At 62.2% G+C, this 13,095-nt stretch overlaps 3 protein-coding genes across 10 annotated transcripts in view; 2 read left to right on the top strand and 1 right to left on the bottom strand.

The window, feature by feature from the left end:
- The window catches only part of Safb (scaffold attachment factor B), a 31,275-nt gene extending 29,673 nt beyond the window's left edge, over nucleotides 1–1,602 (top strand). The window contains exons 18-21 of one of the 2 annotated variants that reach the window (XM_071603634.1): nucleotides 85–200; nucleotides 527–627; nucleotides 933–999; nucleotides 1,293–1,602. In XM_071603634.1, the coding sequence (XP_071459735.1) occupies nucleotides 85–200; nucleotides 527–627; nucleotides 933–999; nucleotides 1,293–1,422 (414 nt within the window). In that variant the 3' untranslated portion in view covers nucleotides 1,423–1,602. Of the gene's footprint in view, nucleotides 1–84; nucleotides 201–520; nucleotides 628–932; nucleotides 1,000–1,292 lie in introns of both variants that reach the window. The other variant, XM_071603629.1, reaches the window with a different exon arrangement.
- A 4,459-nt stretch (nucleotides 1,603–6,061) lies between these two features.
- Micos13 (mitochondrial contact site and cristae organizing system subunit 13) lies at nucleotides 6,062–7,914 on the bottom strand. The gene is made up of 4 exons (XM_027952716.2): nucleotides 7,695–7,914; nucleotides 6,888–7,065; nucleotides 6,703–6,754; nucleotides 6,062–6,284 (listed from the first exon to the last, which is right to left on the bottom strand). Exons 1-4 carry the CDS (start codon nucleotides 7,721–7,723, stop codon nucleotides 6,187–6,189), a joined length of 357 nt encoding a protein of 118 aa, XP_027808517.2. The 5' UTR covers nucleotides 7,724–7,914; the 3' UTR covers nucleotides 6,062–6,186.
- On the top strand, nucleotides 7,839–12,442 carry Hsd11b1l (hydroxysteroid 11-beta dehydrogenase 1 like). Of its 7 annotated transcripts, none has more exons than XM_027952712.2 (8): nucleotides 7,839–8,346; nucleotides 9,966–10,080; nucleotides 10,148–10,284; nucleotides 10,766–10,925; nucleotides 11,293–11,384; nucleotides 11,678–11,771; nucleotides 11,914–12,079; nucleotides 12,160–12,442. In XM_027952712.2, exons 2-8 carry the CDS (start codon nucleotides 10,008–10,010, stop codon nucleotides 12,350–12,352), a joined length of 915 nt encoding a protein of 304 aa, XP_027808513.2. In that variant the 5' UTR covers nucleotides 7,839–8,346; nucleotides 9,966–10,007; the 3' UTR covers nucleotides 12,353–12,442. The 7 variants fall into 7 exon arrangements, with proteins under 7 accessions (XP_027808513.2, XP_071459697.1, XP_027808512.2 ...); XM_071603596.1 differs by having other exon boundaries at nucleotides 9,070–10,080; XM_027952711.3 differs by having other exon boundaries at nucleotides 7,839–10,080; nucleotides 10,814–10,925.
- Nucleotides 12,443–13,095: the final 653 nt, after the last annotated feature.

Below are 13,095 nucleotides of genomic sequence, written 5' to 3'. Positions count from 1 at the left end.
TGTCATCCCCAGCTTTGTCGCCCACAAGGCCTTGGGCGGAGTTGATGACTAAAGCTTTCCTTTCGTCCTCTCTCTCATGTCCAGCATTACCCTGAGCGCCACGGAGGTCCGGAGCGCCATGGCCGCGACTCCCGCGATGGGTGGGGCTATGGCTCTGACAAGAGAATGAGCGAAGGCCGAGGGCTGCCCCCTCCCCCCAGGTTTGTGTCCCCTGCTTGCCTGTCCCGGGCCTCTCAGTTGGCAAGACAGACCTGTCTCACCAGGGCCACTCGGTCACTGGGGTGAGCCACCAGGTGGAGAGGGCCAGGCCCAGGCAGCTGGCCATAGTTCAGGGAGCCCCAGAGCCCACTGAGCCGCTGCCGGCTGAGACCCATGTCCTTCCTGCGGCTCCCGGGGCACAGGGATGGGAACGCCACCGAGCTGAGAAGACAACACTGAACCCACTCTCAGCGTCCACCTCCGCCATCAGGGTGGAAGCCGGAGGAGGGGACACTCCAGATCAGAGATCTCTTTTTCCAAGGGGCAGACGTGACTGGGGGGATCATGGCCGAAGACTAGAGGATGACCGGGCCTGGCAGGGAGCTGCTGACGGGGGCATGATAGACCGGGACCACAAGCGGTGGCAAGGTAAGGAGTGACTTGGTGGGTGGAGACCCCGAGACGGGGAAGAGAGCCCTTTGGCTCCGGCCCCTCAGGCCACCGGGAGCTGGCGGTGGGAGGTGCTCTGGGGGTCTGGATAGGCACTGTGCAGAGGGTGTCCGAGGTCCTCCCCACCTGACCCAGTGAGGGCGCGGGGACTGCCAGCTCCTGGCTACGCAGGTGCCTCAGTGGTGAGGCCTGGAGGGCGGGGGAAGCGGGAGCGGAGGCCCCGAGTGCTGTGAGCAGCACCGATGTCCGATGCCCGTGTGAGCCTCGCTCGGCCTTTCTTCCAGGTGGTGAGAGGAGCATGTCTGGTCACTCGGGGCCTGGCCACATGATGAACCGGGGCGGCATGTCAGGGTAAGGTGGTGGTCGGTGACACTTGAGACTCTTGCTGGGGTGCTCCACCTGTTCCTTCTCTGCATGGTGGCTTGCCAGGGTGACAATTTAAAATCCCCCGCTAGCCCCCTTGCCTTCCCAGTGGGACTCCAGGTCAGAGGGCTGCGGCTCGGGAGGGGTTGGGCAGTCGCAGGGGGCCTACCCTTCCTGGGCCTGCCAGTCCCAGGACAGAGTGGGGCTTGGGAACGGCCACAGCCTGTGCGAGGGCTTGAGGGCTTGAGGGCTCCAGACCCGAGAACCTGACTTCTTCCTAGGCGCGGCAGCTTCGCCCCAGGCGGGGCCTCCCGGGGCCACGTGATCCCGCGTGGAGGGATGCAGGGCGGGTTCGGAGGACAGAGCCGGGGCAGCAGGCCCAGCGATGCCCGCTTCACTCGCCGCTACTAAGTAATTTGAATCCTGTGTTCCTGTCACGTGGCCAGAGTATGTTCTGTTAGGAGTTCTCTTAAACCGTGTACAAACCATTTTTTTTATCTGCTGCCATATTGTAGCTCAATACAATGTGAATTGTTTTTTGTTTTTTGTTTTGTTTTTGTAATAAAGGTGTTTCTGTTCACATGCCCTTTACTCATTTATAAAGTGTGGCTTCTGTTTCTGCCAGTGGAGAGAGGTCGTGCTCAGCTGGCTTCAGGGCAGGGGGTGGGGCTGTGGGGCCGAGGGACTTGCCAAAGCCCAGGCAGAGGTGCAGGGCTCACAGGGTGGGCAGGGCCATCCTGTCCCTCCCTCGCCCAGGCTCAGCGGTTTCCGTGACCGAGCTCCATCTCTGGCAGCCATGCCAGGGAGCCTGCCCAGATCCAGGCAGGTGGGACTTGGCCGCCTGCCCAGGAAAGAAACAAGCAAATGACATTGAAAAAATGAATTTAATGCAGTTTAATGCAGCTGGGGAGGAGCGTCTGAGTTACTTCGGCACCGATCCTCCAGAAGTAGGTCCAGCTGACAGAAACGCCAGGGGGTGGAGCTCAGGGGCTGAAGCACTTGGGAGCATTAAATTGGAAAGGGGCTCTGTTCCCAGGCAAGACAGGGTGCTGGGCCAACAGGACACACCTGGGTGTCTGAACACAGCTGTCCCACCAAGTGTCTCCTGTAGAGATGCACCTGGCAGCGCTGGTACCTTTGAGTCCCACTGTGTGCGTTGCTGGGTCGCGGTGTCCCTGCTGTGTCTACTGACCTTGTTGGCTACTCCGTGGTGCCATGAAGCCCCATGAAGCCCCATCCCGTGGACACAGTACACAGCCACCTCTCTGGTGAGGGAAGGCCCCCTGTGGCTGTGGACACTGGCCCATGAGTTCCCTGCAGGCCACGCCCACGGGGTTTGCCAGCCGCTCTCCAAGCTTGCTGGCCAAAGCCCCCGACTAAAACACTCAGGGTCACTCCAGGGGAACTGGGCAGCACCCACAACCACACAGAGAGCTTTTTCTCTGGGGTCCTGTGACGGCTCCTCTGACCTTAAAGGTCCACAGAAAGAAAGAGCCTGTGCTGACCCTTTTATTGAGGAGAAGCCACGCAAATGAGGCCGGGGTCAGGATTCAGGGGGCTGAGTCTGGCTTCCTGATGTCTGCTGTCAGCAGGTTGACTGACATCTAGGAAGGCCACCCCCAAGGGCAGAGCAAGAGAAGGGGACACACAGACTGTTTCCATGGAACATTCTATCCCAAACAGGGCAAGGGGTAACGTCACCGAGGAACAGGTGGGCGTAGCTCAGTCCATGGGCACACACCTACGTCTGAAGACATGCCCTCAGCCTCCTGAACCGGGGCAACGTCCAGGTCCCTATGTAGCGACTGGTGAAAGCCTCTTGCTCCAGGATGGAAGGCGCGAGTCACCAGAGTGGCCCCACAGCCACCTGGGCATTTCTAGAGGCCAATATGATGTGTCCCGCTGCAGAATGGGGAAGGGGTCAGTGCACGTGAAGGCAGGGGACCCTCTGGACCTGCCTGCTTTGGAAGAGCTCAGACCAGCAGAGGGCCAGCCTGAGTGCACGGGCTGTGGAGAAGGCTACGCCAGCAGCAGGCGGCGACCGTGCGGGACCCACCTGGAACTGCAAGGTGGCGAGCCATTTGGCCCAGCCTGGGCCTGACAGGAAGCAGCAGAGGCAAGGAGGACAGTGGGGCTCGCCTCACTCTGGGTCCCCTCATCTCCAAAGCACTGGTGGCTCTGCCAACAGCCACTGGCTCCAGTGAAGAAGGTGGCCGTGTGGACATCAACAGGAAGTCCAGGCAGGCAGCTCCGTGAAGACTGTCCCACTTTCTATTTATTTTGGTGCCAAAGATCAAACACAGGGGCACTCGACCACTGAGCACGCATCCCCAGCCCTGTTTGTCCTTTATTTAGAGACAGATCTCACTTTTTGCTGAGGCTGGCTTTGATCCTCCTGCCTCAGCCTCCCAAGCCGCAGGGATGACAGGCATGCGCCACCCTCACCCTTGTACCAGGTCCTATCCATTTTTTTATCTTGAGACAGGGTCTTGCTAAATTGCTTAGGGCTTCACTAAATTGCTGAAACTAGCCTCAAATCTGCAATCCTCCTGTCTCACCTTCCAGGTCACTGAGACTACAGGCGTGCGCCATTCCCAGACCCACTTCTGAGATTGCTTCAGCTCCTGGGTGCCCTTCTAATCAGGCTCCAAAGCTCCTGTCCACCCACAGGGGATGACACGGAGCCTGCCCACCCAGAAAGGTCAGGCCAGAATGGGAGTCAGACCACAGCTGCCAGCACCTGGCCTGAAACCTCAGCGGTAATTCAGCCCACGCCCACCTGCTTGGGCACCAGCGGCTAGTTCTGAACTGGGCTTTCTAGTCTAGGAAGGGTGCGGTTACCAAGGAGAGCGCCCGCCACCTGGCTCTGCCGTCCCCTCACGCCCTTCCTTTGAATACCCAGGCAGTGTGCATTTGCTGGAAGCAGAACTCAGCTATGATTTTTTGGTGGGCGGGAACACAAGGACCACGGGCCCACCTGCGGGGCGAGGACCCAGCACACCCTCAGCCTCCAGTTTAAACGTGTGCTGCTTCAGTGCCTGTGCCTGGCTCTGTGCCAGGAGCCACCCCACCCCTCCCAGGATGGCGCCTCCCTTTATGGGGGGGAGCAGAATGCACCTGGAGTCTGAACTGCCAGGGGGCCACTGCAGACCAGCTGATTACAGGCGGCCCCTCCTGGTGCCTGTGCTGGCGGTCCCCCACCCCGCTGCCTCTCACCTTCTCACGATAAGGGGAGCCCCGAGGACCCCAGCGTACAGCCTTCGCCAAGGGCTCCAGCCCTGCCTAGCTGGCGGGCCTCCACGCCTGTCCTCTGGAACCCCAGCCTGCACGCGCGGCCCAGGGCACACTCTACCACCAGAGTGCCCCAGCTGCTGGACTCGGCAGCTTAGATGGGGGTAAAGGGCCCACAGGGGCCATCAGCGGCCTCCAAAGGCTGGTCAGCTTTCCCATCAGCTCTGCTGGGGACTCGCATCACGGGCGGGGGGTGGGGGTGGGCAGGAAGGGAAAAAACAGAGGAATGACATTGGCCAGATTACTGTTCTATTGCGTGCAGGCACAAATACGTAACAAATGCCACCAGTATGTCCAACTATGGCGCACCAATAAAAAAATACAGGTTGGGGGGTCAGCACTGGGCCCTTAACAGCTGTGACGCAGGGTAGGAGCTTGGCGAGTCCCCTCCTGGCCAGGCTTCCTCCCCCTCTGTGACAGTCACTGAACTCTGGGGCCACCTGAAGCAATGGCTGCCACCTGGCACAACCCAGGCATCTTGAGCACCAAGCCAAGCCCCAGCAGATCCTGGTCAAACACCAGGGCACCTTGGGTGTGAGGTATCCGATGCGGCTCACCGCCTGGGCTGCAAGTGACAGGAGGTTTTGCATTTGGCCAGGCAGGTCCCGTCATCGGTAGAACAGGCCTGGGAGCCTGTCCCTTCCCAGGGCTGCTGGAAGGGCTTGGTAGACAGGCCCGGCAGGGCATGGGTTTCTTCCTCCACAGCACCAGGGGACAGGGATCCTCGCCAGTCCCCCTCATTCCACCCTCACCAAGGGCTATCAAGGGCAAGAGGGGCACAAGGAGCCATGTGGCTTCCCAATGATGAAGTGAGGGAGTCCCCATTTCTGGGTCTCAGTGGCACAGGACCTATGGGCTGCGCGTCCCCTGCCCAGGCATTCCCAGCCACACCCTGCCCTGTTCCCCACTCAGGCCAATGGATGCCTGCTGGCTCCTCTCGGGGACAGACAAGTTCAAGTCAGACAGCCTGGATAGCTGCCCAGTCCTCTGCTCCCTTCACCTCTAATATCTGTCCCCTGCTGAGCTCTCTCGCCTGATCCCCAAAACTCCTAGGAATGGGGATCCTGCTCCCTGCTCCCTGGCCTGGCACAGCATCCTGGGAAGGAACCCGACTCCCACCCAGGCTGATCTCCTTCCCGGGAGACTGCCCTCTGGTTTCCTGACACTGATTTCTTGCCATCACCAGCCATGGGGACACACTCTGTGGCTGGGTACCAGGGGCTTCCCAGGAACCTTAGACAGACCCACCGTGCTGGAGCTTCCGTCCAGTGGGGACACACAGTGTCCCCGGGAACAAGGGAGACTTGGGAGATGAGGCAGGGCCTGGGTTCTGGTGGACGTCCCTCAGGCCCAGGGCCCCCAGGCCTGGGCGCTCCAGGGATCACCAGGTTGTCAGAGAGAGAGTGGCTGAAGGTGGTGGCCAGGAGACCAGGACTGGCCTAAGACCCAAGGGGCTGAGCAAGCGAATCAGTGGCCTTGGGGCTCCTGTGGGTGCTCACTGCACTGAGCCCCTCAGACTGACTCCCCTAGGCTCGGTCAGCCGGGGATCATGAAGCCCCTGCACAGGCTCCACCTTCCTGGGAGCCTGAGCACTCTGGGGACCAGGACCAGCTGTCCACCGTGACGCCCCGCATCAGGCTGACAGTCCGTGACAGCAAAGGAGCAAACCAGCTGGAGAACCGGTCCAGCCTCAAGGAACCGCTAGGAGGAGCCAGAAGCTCAGGCCCAACCGTGACCCCTGGCAGCACACAGGTGGCAGAACAGTTCTGAAGTCCTTTATTGGGCCAGCAAGGCTGGGAGCTGCCCTTGGCGTGGGGTCCCAGTCTGGAGTCGGGAGCCCGCGGCACCCTGCCCAGGTCCGCAGGTGGACAGCCTCTGCAACTCCTACTTGGTGCGCTCCTTCACGTACTGCCAGCCCTCCCTGGAGTACTCCTGGGCCTTGGAGGGAACCGCAGACAGGGCGGACATCACCTTGATGATGCCTGCGGGGCGGGCGGGGCGGGCGGGGAGGGAGGCCCCTGTGAGGCTCCAGCCGGCTACAGGCCGCCCCTGGCCTCAGCCAAGCCCCAGGGAAGCCCGGGAGGCAAGTCTGTTTTAGAGACCAAACTTCCAACCGGCAACTGAAGCAGACACAGGGCAGGGTCTTGCTCATAGGCCCAAGCACATGGGCCAAGCTCCAGGGTGGCCCTGGCCACCTGCCCCCATTCTACCAGGCAACAACAGCCCCGCCCTCCCGGGAGGCTCTACCCCCCTCCATTTCCCCCGAATCTCCACCCCTTCGCCTCTTTTAGATCCATGGGAGACAGGAGGAGGGATGACAGGAAAGAAGGGCCAGGAAGCCAGGAGGGGAGCCATGTTGGGGTGCCTTGGGCCACCACTCTGCAGAGGCACAGGGCCTACCTGAATTCCAGGACTCGCGGATGGGAAAGTTGATCTTTGGAGGGGCTGGGAGCTGGGGGAAAAAGGAGCAGAGGCTGGGGAACAGGGAAGGGCTCTGCCTCCCAGCAGCCCCAGGCATGCAGAGGACACCAAGCCAGGCTGGAGGACTGAGGCCACCCCAGAGCCACACGCACTCCCAGCGGTACCTGTGGTATCTGCAGGCCTGTCTGCTGGGACACGTACTGGCTGAACTGGTGCACGGCAGGGGGCACCACCTCCTCGGCCTTCCGCAGGGCGGCCTCACTCTTGTCACTGGACCCCAGCAGATCCTGGTCATACACCAGGTAGGTGGCACCACCAGCCACACTGCCTTTGAGGAGGAACCTGCCACAGGGAAAGGAGCTCACTGTGTACTGCTGGCCACCCACGAGGAATGTGACTCTCCTTGGGGGTTCCCAGTCCAGATGACACTCATGTGGCCTGACAGCTAGCTGGGGAAACGAAGGGCACCCTGAGAGCCCAAAGGTGCTACAGCACTCAGTTCTCACTGCACAAAGCAGAGCCACTCAGGGCCACTGCAACTGGAAAATGGACACTGGGGTTATTCAAGGTCCCTCAGAGTGCAAGGGACAATGAAGACTTGAGACACCTAACCTGTCGGGTGCCTTCCTGCCCAGGGTGGGCTCTCGGCGGGCAAGCCGCTGGTTTTTTCTAAGTGTCGCCGGGCGCTTCCCGTATGTCACTCGCTGCTTTGGGAGCATTAACCTCGGGACAAACGCGAACGGTAGGATTCCCTGGGCACTCCCGTTTCACAGACGCGGCAGCTGAAGCTCGGAGGGCTTTCGGGCAAGTGAGCCGAGCGACCAGGGAGGAAGCGGGAGGCGACCGCGACCCGGCGAGGCCCGTCCCAAAGAGTCCGATTCCCTACGTCGGCCAGGGAGAGGGGACTGACACCTCGGGGAACCGGCCGAGTAGGTACCCGCAGGAAGGGGCCCGCCCGAAGCCCCACGCACCTCATCACCGACCACACTCGCGACACCATGGTCGCTCCGTTCCGCGCGCAAGGACACTGCACTCGCCCGCCGCTTCCGGTCTCGGCGCCGCACAGTCCTCTGGGAAGTGTAGTCCTCCTCGTCTGCCGCAAAAGCTTCTGGAAGTGGTGTCTTGTTTCGCCTCCGGCTCCTCCGCAGGGGCCTCTGGGAAATGTAGTCCGGCCCGGCCCAGGCGGCCGAGGGGTAAGAGGCCTCAGGGGTCTGGAGTGAAGCCTGAGGTGACCCAGAAAGATGTCGAATCACGAGGGATCCCGAGCCGGCGCAAGTGACTGGAAGAGCACGTCTAGAAAGCGGTCGTCACGGCAACGCGAGGCTAGTTCGAGAGAGGCGGGCCCGTAGCACGTGACCGGGCTCGGGGCGTCAGACCTGGGGGCGTGGCGGGGCGGCGGCGAACGGGAGAGCCCGGCGGAGGCCGTTGCCTGGCAACGCCGCACCGCGGAGTCCCGCTTACGTCCCCTCCCCATAGGAGGTGGGCTCCAAGTCACGTGACCCCGCCCTACGGGAGGGGGCGCGGTCGGGGTCCGGCCGAGCGCCGCCGGGAAGGTAGGCCCGAGGGTCGTTCACGCCCGGACCCCGGCCCCGCTGGACGGCGGGGAAACTGAGGCCCGAGTGGGTGAGTGCGCGGCTGGGGACACGCAGGGGTCTCACGCCCCCCTGTCCCGGCGGGAAGCCACCCGCCTCCTTTGCTGGACCAGGGGTGGGAGGAGCCCCCCTGGGCGCTTCGTGCCCCGTCCCTGGGAGTGAGGAGAGGTGGGAGCGCGTGTCGGCCTTGGTGGCCCTGGCTGGGACGGCTCGGGGATCCGCTCTCTGAGCACCCAAAGGTGCAGAGATAGGCGGTGGGGTGATGGGTGGGCAGCGCCAGACCCGCGTGGCCGGTGGTGAGGGCTTCCGGCCCTCCGGGGCAGGGAGGAGCCCTGGACAGGCTTGCAGGTGCAAGGGGCTCGGCCAGGGTGCCTTCCAGAGACCCCTCTGGCTGGCTCCAGGGGGCGGGAAAGTCAGGGAGAGAGGAGCGGAGATCCGGTTCCCCCAGCCCATCATGCCGCGGCTCCCGGCCCTCGCAGCTTCTGGATTTGTGAAGACCCCCATCCTTGTCCCGTGGACTTCAGAGGATAGCAACCCCAAGGTTGGATGGGCTTTGGGAGACCCGTGGTCCCCAGAACTTGAGGAATCTGGCTTGTTGCCCTCTTCCTCCTTCTCCCCCACACTGAAGGCATGTCTTCACCCCATGACAGGGCACTTCTGTGTCCACCCATCCCCAAGTGTCCAGCCCTCTGGTGTCTCCAGACAGACCTGTCTCTCTGGTCTCCTCCAGCTCTTGCCTATCCATTCCCCATAGCACTCCGTGTCAACCTAGGGTCTACTGAGCACCTGTTGAATACCTGGCATGGCTTTGGGTTCTGAAGACCAACAGCCAGGTGCAGTGGACCACACCTCTAATCCAGTGGCTCAGGACCCCGAGGCAGGAGGCTGGCGAGCTCAAAGCCAGCCCAGGAATTATCGAGGCCCTGAGCAATGCAGTGAGCCCCTGGCTCAAAGAAGAGAACCTCAAAGGGCTGGGGCTGGGGCTCAGGGGCTGTGCCCCTGGGTTTAACTTCCTGGTACCAAAAACCAAACAGCCCTACAGTGAGGAAAACAGAAGCAGTTTTCTGTCTTCTTCCTGCCCTCAAGGTGCTGACCGTCTGGGGGGGAGAGGGGGCAGTGAACACTAAGGAATTAATGGTGCTTCCAGGCCAGGACAAGTGCGGAGATGGGGAGGAAGACGGGGTCAGGGAGAGGGCCGCGGTGCAGCAGCTCTAGGGAGGCGGCTCAGGGTATGGCATCTCTACAGGAGGTCACTCTTGTGCTGAGACTTGAAAGAAGCAAGAGGCCGATGGCAGTGCCAGCGCAGGGGTCCTGAGGCAGGGTGACGGCTGGCTGTGGCCGGTTTGGGGAACAGAGAAGAGGCTAGTGGAGTGGAGCAGAGGGGAGAACGGTCCTGTCCACACAGCTTTTTGGGCATCAAGATTCTGGCTTCTGTCCTAAATGAGTTTATCAAAGGGGAGGGAAGCTGCGATTTGCCTGTTGGGTGGGGGGAGAAGGCTTTGAGAAGTGGGGTCACTGAAAAGTGGTCCCTAGTTCAGGTGGAGGATAGTGGGGGGCTGGACCAAGTGGTCGCCATGGAGGGGGAGAGGAGGGGCAGGGCCAGGGCCACACTGTTACCAGATGCTCATCAAATGGAGGCCCACCAAACAGGTGTGGCTGCGGCCGGCCCCTCCCCGCTCAGGCCCCCAGGCCATGAAGGTGCTGCTCCTCACGGGGCTGGGGGCCCTGTTCTCCGCCTACTTCTGGGACGACAACTTTGAGCCAGGTGAGCGCCCAGGGTGTGGGGCGGGAGGAATCCCGCCGGCTCTGCCTGACCCCCCTGCTCACTGCAGCCCGTCTCCAGGGAGCCCGCGTGCTGCTGACCGGGGCTGCGGGCGGCGCTGGTGTTGGTGAGGAGCTGGCCTATCACTACGCCCGCCTGGGCTCCCACCTGGTGCTCACTGCTCAGGCCGAGGCCCTCCTGCAGAAGGTGAGCCACCCCATTTCCAGATGGATGGCTGGGGGCTCGTGAGGAGAAAGAAGACCTAAGTTTGAACTTCTGTCATGGGCTTCCTATGTGACCTTGGGAAAGTCGCCTAACCTCTCTGAGCCAGTTTCCTTATTTGCAAAATGGAGACACAGACCTTCCCTTGGGTTCTGGTTGCGCTGAGCACAGTGAAGGAGTGGAAAGCAGGAAGTGCCCTTCAGGAAGGGGAGTACTGAGTGTTCCCCGTGCTGATGGCCTGGGGCCCTCCTTAGCAACAGCTGTTAGTGCTTGGGGGAATGCCCGAGAGAAGCCAGAAATCAGAACACTTGTGTGGAGCCCCGGGGACTTGGGTGTTGGTGAGTGGCTCTTTTTGGCCCGCGGCAGCAGGTTTCGAACCTGTGTGAAGCATTGAGAAGGATGCCCTTGGGACCTGAGCTCAGAATAGAGGCGGGGCTTCAGGTGGGATCCTCCGTGTGGCCGGCAGGGGGCGCGGCTGGGGAGGAGAGGCCCACCGGCAGCTCTGGCCTCCCAGGTGGTGGGGAACTGCCGGAAGCTGGGCGCCCCCAACGTCTTCTACATCGCCGCGGACATGGCCTCCCCCGAGGCGCCCGAGCGCGTGGTGCAGTTTGCGCTGGACAAGCTGGGTGAGGGCGGGGCCTGGAGTCTGGAGCAGACTACCCTGGCCTGAGCCTTAGGGTCGGCGGAACTGGGGTGGGGTGCATTGGGGCGGGTGTCTGGGGGCGGAGACTCACGGGGCCTGGGGCGCGGCCAGGGATGGAGGCTTACCACTAGGGGGCGAGGCTCACTACCAGGGGTGGAGGCTTACCACCGGGGCGAAAACTTGCAGGACGCCAGGAGAGAAACGCTTTGATCTCCCGGGTGGGGGGTGCTACCTGCCGCGAGGACCTCGGCGCTCCAGACCGAACCCCACCCGTGGCGGGGCGGGGATTCGTTCAGCCCAGCGGGCAGGGCCTCGGGCCAGCCCTGCGCTGACCGGCATTTCTGGGCCAGGGGGTCTGGACTACCTCGTGCTGAACCACCTCGGCGGCGTTCCGGCCGGCATGCGGGCCCGCAGCGCCCAGGCCACGCGCTGGCTCGTGCAGGTGCTCCCCGAAGCCTGCGGCCCTGGCCCTTCTCGCCCTGCCCTCCGCCCAAGCGCGCCTATCGAGCGCGCCTATCCCAGCCCAGGGCTCTGCCCCGCGTGCAAAGGCGCTCCTCCCTCCTCGGCTCCTCCCGGGGGACGTCCGGGCCCCGCCCCTTTGGGTCCTAGGCTCCGCCCCTCCCGGCCTTGGCTCCGCCCTAGTATAGAGCCCGTACCCCTCCGCCTGTGTCCTCGGGCCCCGCCCCTCTGGCCGGGCCCCGCCTCTGCCCTGTGACTCGCCGTCGCCCCCTGCAGGTGAACTTCCTGAGTTATGTGCAACTGACTAAGTTGGCGCTGCCCAGCCTGACTGACAGCAAGGGCTCCCTGGTGGTAGTGTCCACGTTGCTCGGTGCGTGCATGTGGCTCTAGCTCTTGGGGGAGGGGTTTGGAGAGGACGGGCTTCGTGCGGGATAAGCGGAGGGGTGGGAAGGCTCCCTGGAAGAAGAGGAGCATCTTGTGGCCCCTCAGCAGCTGCCCTCCTGCGCCCCTAGGCCGTGTGCCCGTGTCCTTCTCCACCCCCTACTCAGCGGCCAAGTTCGCGTTGGACAGCTTCTTCAGCTCCCTGCGGAGGGAGCTGGATGTTCAGGACGTGAATGTGGCCATCACCATGTGCGTCCTGGGCCTCTGGGATCCGGCCTCCACTGTGGAGGGAGTCAGGTGAGGCCTGGGTGCGAGCAGGGAACCATCGGTTGCATACCGTGGGAACCCAACGCAGTCCCTACCATCTCCCTCCCTAGGGGCGTCATGAGAGCCAAGGCGTCCCCGGGACCCAAGGCGGCCCTGGCTGTGATCCGAGGTGGTGCTACACGAGCCTCCTGTGTCTTCTACCCGTGGCGCTTGCACCTGCTCTGTCTGCTGCGAGGCTGGCTGCCGCACCCGAGGGCCTGGTTCATTCGCCAGGACCTCAACATCTCCGCAGTTGCAGCCTGAGTCCCCGGGGGCTCCTGTCTTCCCAGACGGGAGGTACCATCCAGCTGTTCCTGGAGTCGGGACACTAACAAAGACACCTCCGAGAGGGTGGCCGGAGTCCAAGATGGAGTCATCAGGGCAAAAGCCAAACAGAAGAATATCTGCGGGCACCTGGAAACAAACTGCAGGTGTTCGGCACCCCTCAGTCTTGGAAGGCAGCAGCCCAGACGTGGGCTTCTTGGAGGTCACTGGTGACATGATCATTGCTTCCATTGTGCAAACAAGAAACAGTCTCCAGAAAAGTGATGCTCCCTCCCCAGGTCGCCTGAGGTGGATGCCCTGAGTCACCTCTGGGAGCCTCTAAGTCTCAGGTGATTCTTTCCACTGATTCCAACTGGGAGCATTTCCCACCCCCAGTAGGGTCTCTGGTACTCTTGACACCTGCTGTCCACCTGATGGCCAGGTGGGAAGAAGAGGAGAAGAGCATATTCTGGGCTAGACTCAGCCTCCCGTTTCATAATAAAAGGTCTTCCCTTGCATATGTATATATATCTATTATTCAAATTCCTTTTGCCTTCCAATTTCTAGGAGCCAGGAGAGGGGCTAGAACTATCAACCTGTTTTGTAGGTGGAGAAATGGAGACAGACAGGATGGGCTCCCCTCAGGAAGTCAGTGGGAGAGGCAGGGGCACTGATTGACCTGCAGGACTTGGTTGCAGCGTCAGCAATAGTGTAACCACGCCCCAGGCCCTTGAGGTCAAGGA

This window comes from Marmota flaviventris, chromosome 1 (assembly GCF_047511675.1).
Source record: "Marmota flaviventris isolate mMarFla1 chromosome 1, mMarFla1.hap1, whole genome shotgun sequence".
In the NCBI taxonomy this organism is placed as follows: domain Eukaryota; kingdom Metazoa; phylum Chordata; class Mammalia; order Rodentia; family Sciuridae; genus Marmota; species Marmota flaviventris.
The sequence above is the reverse complement of the archived record's forward strand: the minus strand, read 5'-3'. Positions and strand labels throughout refer to the sequence as shown.